The following is a 13,115-nucleotide window of genomic DNA, read 5'->3' as shown; positions in this document are numbered from 1 at the left end:
GTGTGTGACAGTCACTATTTAACTCACTCTGCCAAGAACAGCATCATACAGAGACCAGCAGGTGGCCTCTTTTGTGGATGGGTACTTTGAGATCTGTATGAGGGAATATGGAAATGTGAAATGTTGGGGTTTCTGGTGGTACAGCCCAACAATATTGGCCACATGAGGAATGAAAAACATAACAAAAAGAAGAAAAATGTGTTCAGATAATACATCTAATTTTTCTTGATCACTTCCATTGGTCATGGATGGCAGAATACGTGGTAGAGCAGAAAGAGGTATCAAATAACACAAATGGTGCCCCCCCAACCTACCAATCTGTTTTGAGTAAGCTGTGGTTGAACCTAAGCCCCAGACACGGCCATCGATGAGGGCAAAGATCTCCAAGTCATAGAGGTATCCTGGCTCAATGGCCTCTGCAAAGAAAGGAAAGGAATCTGTAACAGAGATATTCAGGTACATTCATTTGTGTGTCCCCAGGTCAACACCACAGGTTTGACCTCTTGTCTAGCTGCTCAGGTTTAGCAGAATTTATTTTAAATTTGCAAAAATGCTGACCATGCCAGCACCCTTGCATTTTGATCCAGCACTTGTTGTCACTGATCCTGTTTTAAATGGTTCAGAAAAGAGATGAGTAGGCTCAGAGATTTGCTTTGAGCCAAACAGCTCATGTCTTGCAAAGTTTTTTCCCAACAGAACGCTTTATCAATAAAGATGAGACAAAACTGGATGGGAGGTGACAAAAATGAGATCCTTCCATAATTCTGGGATGTCTACCTATAAAGTGGGGGTTCAGTATTCGGTCTGTGGCAGATTAGAAACAGTCAGGCAGTTACAATTTGGACATAGACAGAGGCAGAAAGTATTTAGCTGGGGTTTGCTAAAACTCAAATACAGCTTTCGAGAGGACCAAGGCTCAGTTGTTGCTCTGTAGGAACTTGAAACAGGATTATAATTATAGATTCAGGTACATAGATGAATTGGTCTTTAAAAGAAGAGCAAGAGTCGGGTCCTGTAGCACACTGAAGACCAACTGGATTCCCAGGATATGAGCTTTCGAGAGTCCGAGCTCCCGCGAAGGATGGTGATGATTATGATTATTTTATTTATAGTCCAATTAGTAGACAAAGCAAACACTACAAACACACCAGAAGTGTCCAAGGGTCTTTTCCAAAGGACTCCTGTAGAATTGCCCCTGAGCTTACCCTCTGGGGGACTGGGAGCACATACCACCAACTAGTAGCATTTCTAGAGCACCATCAAAGTATGTCACCCTTGGCAGGGCAGCATAAGCAGGAGAGACAAGTCTGTGCCCCAAGAAGTTTTCAGTCTAAATTTCAACAGAGGGGAGACCACGTAGGAAGAAAGAGTAGCGTGTGGGTGGCGATGGCAGGAGAACCGGCGGGAATTTTTTTCTGTGTACAAGGTGAGAGTTAAAGGGTAAAGCCAAAGATTTCACAGCCAGTTTTGTGGAGAGAAAGAAGCAAGACACGCATGGATCTTGGCGGGAGTTCCAGGCACAAGGGGAAGCAAGGGAGTCACTGAAGGGCCAGGAGACATTTGCAGAACAGGAAGAAGCAAAGTCTGGGACAAGGACAGTGTGAGAACAGGGGGCCCAAAGTGGAAGGGTGGGCTTATGATCTGCAGCTCAGTCACCTGAAATGACCACATGATCGACGGACCCTGGGTGATAACGCCAGCAGCGTTCTTCCCCTGGTTTTCTGGGCAGCCGGCCCCACTCGAAGACATAGCTCATCCTTGGGAACCTGAGGAAGGACCACTGTAAGAGGAGGCTGTGGTCACTTGCTGGTGATACCAGGAGCGGCAGCTGAGAAGGTGGTGCTAGGAGAGAAAATGGAATGTTCACAAATATTCTGCGCTGCTGAAGAGAAAGGGCGAGCTATAGAATGAAAAGTATAAAATCAGTGCAACTTCACACAAGGCTTTGGAAGAAGAGGGAGAAGAAGCAGAAAATCAGGGAAGGTAGGGGGGCTGAGGGATAGGACCAGGACCAGGGTGAGGAGCTGATATAGCTAGCAGCCGCCGACAGCTCACAATCAGCAGCCTGGATCCAAGGAGTTTAAAAAGTGGCAGCAGTGGCAGCAGCAGCATTTGTCAGTCAAAATTAACCAGCCTATATATCAATATGAATATCCAAAATGCAGGAAGGTATTGAGAACCCCCCAAGTGTCTGGTAAATGTCTGAAAACACTTAAGATTTTCTAATGTCCAGTAAAGTGACTTGGCAATTCCAGGCATTCAACCAGAGGTGTGTCGGATCATCCACGTTCCCTTGTGGTTCTACATTTGTTTCCAGTTCAGTGGGTAAAGACAACGAGGGCTGTTTCCACATGCTCGTATAGGGACGGCCCACTCAAGGAAAGCTGGCAGCTTTCTCCTAGGAATCCAGACGTCTCTGTTTTCAAAATGATTGCGGGCTGTTTGGCTTCCATTTTTTTGGCACCCTTTTTGGATTGGTGGAAAATGAATTCCTAGAAAAGGCACTGAACAAACCGAAGCCAAGCAGCACAAACCAGTTTTGAAAACAGAGACATCTGGATTCCTGGGGGAAAGCTGCCAGCGCTCCATGAGCGGGCCACCCCTAAAAGAGTGTGTGGAAATGATGAATATCTGGTCTTAGCAAATATATGGGGTCAGATCCTGCAGATCCATTCTGTTAGTGGTGGCTCTTTCCTCCAGCACAAAGAACCTTCCCCGCAACGAAGAAGCTCACTAAGCCCTCCTGTACTAGCTGAAGAAAGGGCCATGAGTGGAATGGATCCAACACCATATCCACTACTGGTCTATAGAACTTACACTCTGAACCTCACTCACCTTCTTGGCCTCCAGATGGTGGTACCACAAGCTTGGTTGAGGGAGACGTGCCCATGGCATTGCTGGCTGTAACAAAGAAGGTAAACCCCTCCCCAGCCTGGAGGAAGAGTGTGCATTGCAAGTCTTGAGTGAAGCATTGTGGGATAGCAGGCTGCCCCTCTCTCTGCGAATGGAGGCTGTAGGCTAGGATCTCGCCATTGGCTTCCTTGGGTTTCAAGGGCTGTGGGGGAAAGAGGGGTTAATCATCTGTTGCTAAGCAATCAGTTCCAGGATCTCCCCATAGATATTGATTTCTGGACCACTGGATCAAGAGCTACTTCCCCAGACTCCTCGAACCTTAAAAGAAATTTCTCAGGCCCCTGAGAAAGGATGTGAAGACTCGAGCTTCTCAGGATGTGAAGACTCGAGCTTCTCAGGATGTGAAGACTCGAGCTTCTCAGGATGTGAAGACTCGAGCTTCTCAGGATGTGAAGACTCGAGCTTTCATTCCTCAGTATAGGAGAAGGCGTGTGCTGGTAATTGGGGACTCCCTACTGAAAGGGGTAGAGGGTAAAGTGTGCTGACTAGACTTGTCCTCTTGAAAGGTATGCTGTCTACCAGCTGTACGCATCCAGGAGGTGACAGAAAGGGGAGGAAGACTTATCAAACCCACAGATTATCATCCCTTCCTCCCGATGCATGTGGGAACAAATGATATCGCCCGGCACAGTCCAGAACGCATTAAAAGAGACTATGTGGCTCTGGGTAAAAAGATTAAGGACCTGGGAGCCCAGGTTGTGTCTTCATCAGTCCTTCCTGTCATAGGCCATGGTTTAGGAAGGGAAAGAAGAATGCTGCAAATAAATGACTGTCTACGTAGACGGTGTCATCAGGAGCAGTTTGGTTTTTTGGACCATGGCTTACACTTTCAAGATGAAGCTCTTCTATCAAGAGATGGTTTGCACCTCATGAGGGTAAAAAAAAATTGTGTGGTGAGAGACTTCGGCTCTCCTGTGCAGCTGCCAGCTGAGCCAAGCAATTCCAGGTGGCAAGAGCTGATCTGCTCACCCTCAGCCGGCAGAGTTGACAGCAGCAGGCTAAAGCAATACCTGGAGTATTGTGTGCAGTTTGGGGCACCGCAATTTAAGAAGAATATAGACAAGCTGGAACGTGTCCAGAGGAGGGCAACGAAGATGGTGAGGGGTCTGGAGACCAAGTCCTATGAGGAAACGTTGAAGGAGCTTGGTTTGTTTAGCCTGGAGAGGAGACGACTAAGAGGTGATACAATAACCAGCTTCAAGTATTGAAGGGCTGTCATATGGAGGATATCGTGGAGTTGTTTTCCATTGCCCCAGAAGGTCGGACCAGAACCAACAGCTTGAAATTAAATCAAAAGAACTTTCGGCTAAACATTAGGAAGAACTTCCTGACAGTTAGAGCAGTCCCTCAGTGGAACAGGCTTCCTCGGGAGGTGGTGGGCTCTCCTTCTTTGGAGGTTTTTAAGCAGAAGCTGGATAGCCATCTGACAGCAATGCTGATTCTGTGAACCATGAGGGGGAGGGCAGAAGGGGTTGCATCAGTGCTTAGTTCTCATGGCCCTTCTTACATGCCCAGGGTAATGCCGATCACCACCTTGGGGGTCAGTTAGCAGTTTTTCTACAGGCCACTTTGGCTAGGGATCCTGGAGGTGTTTTGCCATCTTCTGGGCATGGAGCAGGGGTCACTGGAACAGTCGTGGGGGGATAGTTGTGAATTTCTTGCATTCTGCAGGGGGTTGGACTAGATTACTCTAGAAGTCCCTTCCAGTCCTATAATTCTATGATTCTAAATGCAAGTGTTTGGCCAACAGTCAGCAAATACGCGAGCACTCGAGAAGAATTTTGTGGAATTTGCCTTTGTTCTAAGTTTTATCTGTATTCCCCTGGGGCAGACGCAGGTCAATGGGTTTCTCTATAGAACAGTGCACTCTGCTTCTGCTGCCGACATGATCACATACCCTAGCACAAAAAAAAAAAAAAAAAGCCATGCCGCCAAGGCTCCTGATTTCACCAAGAGGCTGCATGTATTCTTCTAATTTCCTATTCACTGCTTGAATGTCAACTAATCAGAGACTGAAGTGACTTCAGATTTTCTTGGTGCAGGATGAATGGTTGTTGTAGACCCTTTGGAGGGCTTGTGACACTCATTCGTGGCAGGAGACAAAGGACTGCATTCTCTCTCTCTGCTCAGCGAAAGGTGGCATCCGCCTCTGACATCCCTCCAGCTACCAGTAGAAGAGCCTCTTGCCTCAGCGGAGCAGAGTGGCAGGATACAGCCCAGTAGCATTAAAGAAAGTTTTAAAAATGGCACACTGCTCCTTTCTTCTGTCCCACAATAGTCTCTGGTCACACAGGTGTACAGGAGTGGATCTGAGCCACCGGGGAATGAAGGAGAGGTTCCCAAACCAGTCAGGGATCGTTCACAACTCATCATGTTTCCTAGACAACAGACCCAGATGTCATGTGGGGAGGAAGGAAGAGCAGGGTGCATGTTTGTATAACCTTGTGTAGTTGTGTGGTGGTGGTAGGGACTAGTGCCCTCATGTTAGAGTTGACTTACGGCGACCCCCTGGTGGGGTTTCCACGGCAAGAGAGTAACAGAGGTGGTTCGCCATTGCCTGCCTCTGCAACCCTCATCTTCCTTGGAGGTCTCCCATCCAATTACTAACCAAGGCCGACCCTGCTTAGCTTCTGAGATCGGATGGTATCAGGCTCACCTGGGCTATCCAGGTCAGGGCATGTAGCCTTGTAGGGAGCACTGAAATCTCGGCAGGCTTCAAGCAAGGATTCCCTGGAAACTCTGCAGGGAATATGAGCATGGAGGAGGCTGAGGGTATCAGCATTCTATCCGAGTCCTCCGCAGAGAGCTCAGAGCAACATAACAAGACCTTCCTTCCCCATTTTAGCCTCACAGCATTCCTGTAAGGTAGGTTGGACTGAGAGAAAGAGAGAGGGAGACTGATCCAGGACCACCCTCTGAGATCCTCATGGCAGAGTCAGATAATACTGTCTGTCTCCAGCCTAACAGTACAGAGTATGGGCCTCTGCTGAATGCCCTGATGAAATCGAGAATGCAGCGCTGGCTCTTGAGGAAGTCAAGACTTGGGGTGTTCTCCTCTTAGCTGTTAGGGCAGGGACATTCTGCCATCCCTCTGCAGTTGGTGGGAAGGATGTAGATATAGATATGCAACAGTTCTAGAAATTTTGAAGTTTGAGGGGAGGGTTTTTTCCCAAAAACAAAACAGAAATTGGGGTGGGGGTATTTATGTTTATTGATTTAGAAAATTACTATGCCGCCTCTTAAGGAGACTTGCTCCCAAGTGGCTTACAAAATTAAGCATAATAAAAAGATAACACAATACAGACTAATAATTATAAACCCATCCAGATCATACAACGGCACAAAACACTCAGGGGCATAAAACGAATTTCATAAAACGGTTCCCAAGCTAAAAACACACAAACACACAACAATTATCATGATTTAATACCATAGATATTCTTACATTAAAATGTTCATTTTATACATTTTAAGCGAGTAAAACTGTCTTAAAAAGGATTTCACTCATTCCAAAAAACAAAATAGTTCACAGGAGGGTTTTTTTTTAGCAGTCCCCCAAATGTCCTGTTTTTCTGTTGAAAGAATTCAAACATTTAAACAGTCCACGGGGTGGGGGGTGGGGTGGGGGATCAATGCAGGAAAAATGCTCCCCCCACATTTCCCCCCACAGACCGTCAAGAAACTATACGGGTAAGCACTCCTACCTTCCACATTAGGACAATTTCTCTCTTCCCATCACTACCAGGTGGTCCTACTTTCCTCCAAAGAGCTGGGCCTCTGGATGGAGCTGAGATGGAAGACATAGAACGAGACGACAAACTCACCAAAAGCTTATGAAGTGAGTAGTTTTTCGTTGTTTCCCTTATGGAACTGACCAGGGCTTTTTTTCTGGGGAAAGAGGTGGTGGAACTCAGTGGGTTGCCCTCGGAGAAAACGGTCACATGGCTGGTGGCCCCGCCCCCTGATCTCCAGACAGAGGGGAGTTGAGATTGCCCTCCGCTGGTGCGCAGGGCAATCTCAACTCCCCTCTGTCTGGAGATCAGGGGGTGGGGCCACCAGCCATGTGACCATTCTCAAGAGGTGCCAGAACTCCGTTCCACCATGTTCCAGTGGAAAAAAAGCCCTGGAACTGACCATACTAAAACCCAGCTGGCCAAAGCTTCATTCTTCTCTCTGGTCCTTGCTCATGGTACCATTTCGTAGGATGGCGTGCTCACCTGCTGCCCAATCGTAGGCTTTCCATCCCAGCCATCTTGAAAAACAGACTACTGGAGGAGAACATCTGCATTTCAGAAAGCATTGCAAACAGTTTTTTGACTAAACCTAGGTTTTTGATGGACAGTGGACAGTTCCTCTAAGACTATGTCTATATCTGGTTGCTGCTAACCTTTGTCAATTTTATGCATGTTTATACATTGTAGGTAACACGAGCCTGCTTTTCAGAGGGAAAGGCAGGGCATGAATAGATGGATTTCTCCTCTAAATACGGCTCCAATTCCCTACCTGTAGGAAGGGTTCTCACAAATCTCTCTGTACTCCACTCACTCCAGAAGGGAGTCTCTTCACTTTGGAGGGAAGAACTGGGGAGATATTTTGCTCGCACCCGGACAGAATAGTTGGTGAAGGGGGATGCCCCACAAATGGTTGCTGAAGCTGGCACATTCTCGGTCGCTGTAAAATTCACCTTGGGCAGAAGAAAGATGGGCAGCATGTTTAGCACATGTTCTCACATTCATCCGCATTTTAGTTGAGTTGCTGACGAAATTTTAGCTAAAAGTATTTTCAAAGGAACGTGGGTACGGTGTGTGTGTGTGTGTGCATGTGGATTGCCCATGCAAGAAATGTTAAGAGATACCCAGTGAGCTTTAGTTAGGTAGGAGCTTATTTGGTCACCACCAAATGTCACAAGTCACAAAGTATAACAAGGCAATTTCCAAAAAAGGAAAGTAAGTATATTTTCATTTATAACTTATTTTTTCCTGCTGCCCCCCAAAAAGAGAAAGCAAAAGAAAATTGGACAGTTGAAAAGACCACGGCTATACAGCCCGGAGAATCTACAACAACCACAGTTGAAAAGGAGTTTCCAAAGCAACTTAAATTAAATGGTCTCAAAACCTGAGCCTCCATTTTGCTGAATCAAGTTTGTTCTTATTTCTGACTCAGCCAGAGGAAAAAGGCAGCCAGATACCAATTGGTGAATACGTTTATGTAAATTTGTCAAATAACCTTACAAGTAACAAATTCATAAATAACACAAGATGCCCCTGAACTCTAAAATCATAGCAGTGATTGGCCCCAGAGTTAAGATTCACCAATCCATACCAAGAGGAGGCGACCTTTGGCTATTAGATAAAGGAATCACATAATCAATATAATCAAAATTCGCAAAACCACATTGCAAAAAAGATTGATTATAGTCAATATAAAATAAATTTGTTAGCCTGCCAGTTTCCTTTCCCGCACAGCGTGCAGGGCAACATGAGCAGTTTAATAAATAAATTACTATCCTTAACCACCAGCAGTCTCGTTCCAACCAGCCTCCCCAGTATCCCTGCTACCAGCCCCACTCGACTCACCTGCGTCCAGGCGGTCTCTGCCAGGTCATGGTATCCAATCTGATACTGGGCCTCAGCTGCCAACAGGACTTCATCCCCCGAGAGACGCCATTCCAGCTGGAAGCAATGGCTTTGGTTTGCAACAAGGTTGTAGATCTCAGGTGGATGCAGTTTGACTGGGATGTGGAACGGGAGGAAGAAGACTGCGTGTGGGGATCTGTCACCAGAGATCTTTTGCAACACAGATGCACAGTGCATGCCCGTTGATTTCTAAAGAGATGGGTGATGGCGCACAATGCCTTGTGAACCCTCGTCCACACACCATTTCTTGGAGGTGGTTACTCCATTTTCCATGAAATGCAATCTGTGCATGATTGGTGCCAAGCCCTGACTGCCCCACCTGTGAAACACATCCTCCCACACAGTCTACCTCCCCCACGTCAGTAAGATCCAGAAGCATCTAGACCGGGTACATCTTCTTCACACCTAGCTTGGTAGTTACCTCCTTGTGGATGGCTCTTCTCATCCTGGCTACATCATCAGTCGTCTTCTGTAAAGGTGTCACTTCTTACCTTCATCCCTTTTCCTGTGGGAACCCTTGTTCAGTTGCTTCATGCTTTTCACTGGTCTGGAGCACTGGGCCCTCCACCTTTCCTACCTCTTTGTGTATAATAGAGTGACACACGCCATATATGTAACAGAGATTTCTGGAAAGCACTCTCCCACCAGTAACCAAAGCGCCACACTTTAAAAAGAGCCACCTTAGTCTCTCTACACGAGATATCTTACATGGGGACGCTCAAGTGTGGGGAGGCGCAATGTTAGCCAGGAAGTGTAGTTTAAAAAGACAGAGCCAAAGGCTCTGTCAAATTCCACCTCTCTACACAAGGGTAGTTTTAAAAGACAGAACTGGCAGAGATCGCTCAGAAGGTTTGTTAATTTCATCTTCGCCTCCAGAAGGGGAGGTGAAATTGACAGAGCCTTTGTCTTTTTAAACTATGCTTTCCTGCTAACATTGCATCTCCTTACACTTGAGCATCCCTGTGTAAGATGTCTCATTTGTCAGCTGTTTGTCAGATTATATAAAACAAAAAATCATGGTGTTATTTGAATGTTGCCAGACTTGCCCCCATGCTTGGTAGTGGAAAGGGCTGTCAAGTCATAACTGGCTGGGGCTTTCAAGGCAAGAGACTTTAAAAAGAGTGGTTGGCCATTGCCTGCCTCTGCGTAGCAACCCTCTTCTTCCTTGGTGGTTTCCTATCCAATTATTAACCATGGCCGCCCCTGCTTTGCTTTCAAAGTCTAATGAAAAAGAGCTAACCTGGGCTCTCTAGGTCAGGGCACCTCCACGCTTACCAATGCTCAATCCATGAATGCACTTCTCCTCCTGGGTAGTCTGGCCTAGCTCATTCTCTGCAGTCAATATGATTTTGTAAAAGGCAAAGAGGTTCTCCACTGGAATGCCACAAGACCGGTCTCCCTGGGCGGCGATGCAGCTCCTGGCACCGCCAAAATCCCATCGGCAGCGCCCGGCTTCCCTGAAATGGAAACACACCCTGATTCCTGCCCTGAGCTCAGCAGGCAGCCTTGAAGAAGCAGCAGCTCTTGGGCCAGCTCCCCAGCTGTATTGTGGGGGTAATAATACAATGACGTTGTTCACCACTCTGAGTGAGGCACTCATCTGTCTAGAAGAGCTGTATATAAGTGCAATGTTAATTATTATTATTATTTTTACTACTACTATTATTATTATTAGCAGGGCTTTTTTCTGGGAAAAGAGGTGGCGGAACTCAGTGGGTTGCCCTCAGAGAAAATGGTCACATGGCTGGTGGCCCCGCCCCCTGATCTCCAGACAGAGGGGAGTTGAGATTGCCCTCTGTGCTGCTCCGTGGCGCGGAGGGCAATCTCAACTCCCCTCTGTCTGGAGATCAGGGGGCGGGGCCACCAGCCATGTGACCATTTTCAAGAGGTTCCGGAACTCCGTTCCCCCACATTCCCACTGAAAAAAAGCCCTGATTATTACTACTAGTACAATGGGCAGTTTACTTGCAGAACTCACTGCTACAAGATATGGTGACGGATCCTGGCTTAGATGAAATTCAAAATGGGGTTTGGACAGATTTATGGGGGCTGGGTTTATCATTGTTGATGAGCTTTGATGGCCAAAAGGGGCCTCCAAGTTGACTGGCAGGAAGTCCCCAACTGAGAGATTCTGGGTGAGTGTTCAGCAGCCAAAATGGCAGCTCTGCAGACTTCTCTGTGGTACCTTGGGGGAAGTGCATCCAGAGATGAAATTTTGCCCAGCAACCACCTTCCGCTGCCCAACCAAAGAACTTACTCTGTGATATGGAGGGTGTACGTAGTTAGGAGAGATGTCTCTGGCACGAGATCCCAGTAGCAAGTGATGTTTTTGGCCCAAAAGCTGACACAGTACTTGATCTTCAGGTCTCTTGGAGCCACTTAAAGAAACAGAGAAGCGGAGAAATTTGTGGTTAAGATAGCTAAACAGAACCTCCATGTATAATGGCAGTCTATCTTTGGTTATCAAATACTGGGAACAAACACCATGCAAGATCCATTGTCTTCGTGCCCTTCTTGGAGGCATTTAGATGACTGTTGACACTGGCCAAGATCAGCTGGTTCTTCCCTTGAGCTCCTTCACAGAATTCCCTCCTCCACATTCCATGCTAAGTTTGCCCCGTCCCCTTCTGTCATCCTGACTTTGATCTTACCTCCTCCTCGGCTCTCCGTACCCACCAGAGTCCTACCCTGGATTCCATCCCCTTTCCTGACAACAACACACAATCCATCCTTTCTCCGAGTGCTTTGTAAGGTTTCCACCAGTCAAATTAACCTTTTACCTTCCTGACCGATGAAGCACCTTGTTAATATTCCAGTGCCAACAATTTCTGTTGGAATCAGCCAGGGCTTTTTTTCTGGGAAAAGAGGTGGTGGAACTTAGTGGGTTGCCCTCGGAGAAAATGGTCACATGGCTGGTGGCCCCACCCCCTGATCTCCAGACAGAGGGGAGTTGAGATTGCCTAAACCCCCCTCTGTCTGGAGATCAGGGGGTGGGGCCACCAGCCATGTGACCATTTTCAAGAGGTTCCGGAACTCCATTCCACCACGTTCCCGCTGAAAAAAAGCCCTGGAATCAGCCAAGATCTACCCACAAGGCACCCGTTCACATCCCCTCTCTGTCCTGGCTTGACCCACAGGGAGTTTCTATGGTAAAGCATCTACTTGGCATGCTGAAAGTCCCAGGTTCAATTCCCGGGCATCTCCAGCTGAAAGGCTCAGGTGGTGGGGGATGTGAAAGACCTCCACCTGAGAGCCTAGAGAGCTGTGGCCAGTCAGAGAAGACTAGCCTTGATAAATAAATGGCGTCCAGTCCTTGATAAACAAATGGTGTTCATTCACTTCTCAGCCTCCAAGCACTGCCTCAGCTCACCAAACTTGCCTCTGGTCCCAGCCTTGCTGGTGGGAAGGGGGCAGTACCTACAGGCCAGATGTAGCAGACAAGCACTTCATGGCCAAGGTACGAAGCAGACAACGCATCCTGTTTCTGTAACTGGAAAACTACGCCTTTGCACAAAACAACACAACCTGCCAGGGTTTATTTATAACCTGCAAGGGGGACAACAGATTTCCCCCCAGATGCTGGAGTGTGCTTTTGGGCCCGGGCCCTGCCTGTGGCACAATCTGCTCCGCTCTTATCCTTGTGCTCACACATTGCCAGAAGGCTGATTGCTATTCACGGCTTAGCAGAATTCGCTTTGAACGTGCTCCCGGGGCCAAGAAGCAAACCAGGGAAACGTCAGCAAGAGAGAACGCTAGGGGATCCTCAGGAGGCTTTGTGCACAATGCTATCCCAGTTCATCATTTCTGGGTCTGATTCACTCCTTAGCCAGAGCTCTGAATTTGACTTCACCAGCTGTGGCCAATCAGTATAGAAAGACACTATGAGTTTTAAACTTTATATTTTCTCCCTTTTATCATCTGGCTGGCTAGTGGAGCAGGGCCCTGGCGATGCCATGTCAAAGTCTGCTCGAGTTGGTGGGGGGCACGGTTTATCCTTGGGAAGCCTATCCCCTATGCAGCAGAAGCTCTTTCATGTTGAAACAAACTCACTTCAAGAAGAGAGGAATGTGTCAAGGAAAAAGGTCTTAACTCAGCCCACTCCCTGATGTCATAATTTTCTACCTGTGGGGAGTTTTATTTACGTGGTGGTGGTGGGGGGAAGCATTAGAAAAATGATACTGCCACCCACAGTCCAAAAAAGTACAGTCTGTTCAGGACTGTACTACCACCTCATTCCAAACTCATTCATGTGTAGATCAGGCTAGCGATTCTCTGTCCTGCTGTCTCAGGACAGAGGCCATCTTCTCTGGGGTTTGGCTCAAACAGGGAAATGTAATCCTGCCCCAGCTTACCTCTCAGAGCCTCTCTACATGAGATGCCTCCGAGCGTGTTCGTCAAGTGTAGCGAGATGCAATGTTAGCTGGGAAGCATAGTTTTAAAAGACAGAGCAGGCTGAGATTACTCTCCAGAGGTTTGTTAATTTCGTCTTCGCCTCCTTCAAGGCTCTGTCAATTTAATCTCTCCAGTCTAAAACTGTGTGGGATCACAACCAGAGGACAGCGAGGA

The 13,115-nt window shown here is 47.4% G+C and overlaps 1 protein-coding gene across 3 annotated transcripts in view; it reads right to left on the bottom strand.

The window, feature by feature from the left end:
• Positions 1-13,115, bottom strand: part of LOC129330648 (interleukin-6 receptor subunit beta-like) — a 43,329-nt gene that overhangs the window by 14,864 nt on the left and 15,350 nt on the right. For 2 of the 3 annotated variants that reach the window (XM_054980776.1, XM_054980777.1), the window contains exons 3-10: positions 10,807-10,927; positions 9,825-10,006; positions 8,490-8,644; positions 7,417-7,597; positions 6,618-6,700; positions 2,836-3,055; positions 1,657-1,842; positions 315-416 (exon numbers count right to left, since the gene is read on the bottom strand). In XM_054980776.1, the coding sequence (XP_054836751.1) occupies positions 315-416; positions 1,657-1,842; positions 2,836-3,055; positions 6,618-6,700; positions 7,417-7,597; positions 8,490-8,644; positions 9,825-10,006; positions 10,807-10,927 (1,230 nt within the window). Of the gene's footprint in view, positions 1-314; positions 417-1,656; positions 1,843-2,835; positions 3,056-6,617; positions 6,701-7,416; positions 7,598-8,489; positions 9,055-9,824; positions 10,007-10,806; positions 10,928-13,115 lie in introns of those variants that run through there. The other variant, XM_054980778.1, reaches the window with a different exon arrangement.

Source organism: Eublepharis macularius, chromosome 5 (genome assembly GCF_028583425.1).
Source record: "Eublepharis macularius isolate TG4126 chromosome 5, MPM_Emac_v1.0, whole genome shotgun sequence".
NCBI lineage: Eukaryota > Metazoa > Chordata > Lepidosauria > Squamata > Eublepharidae > Eublepharis > Eublepharis macularius.
Note: the sequence above shows the minus strand (reverse complement) of the source record. Positions and strands in the feature narration are given on the sequence as shown.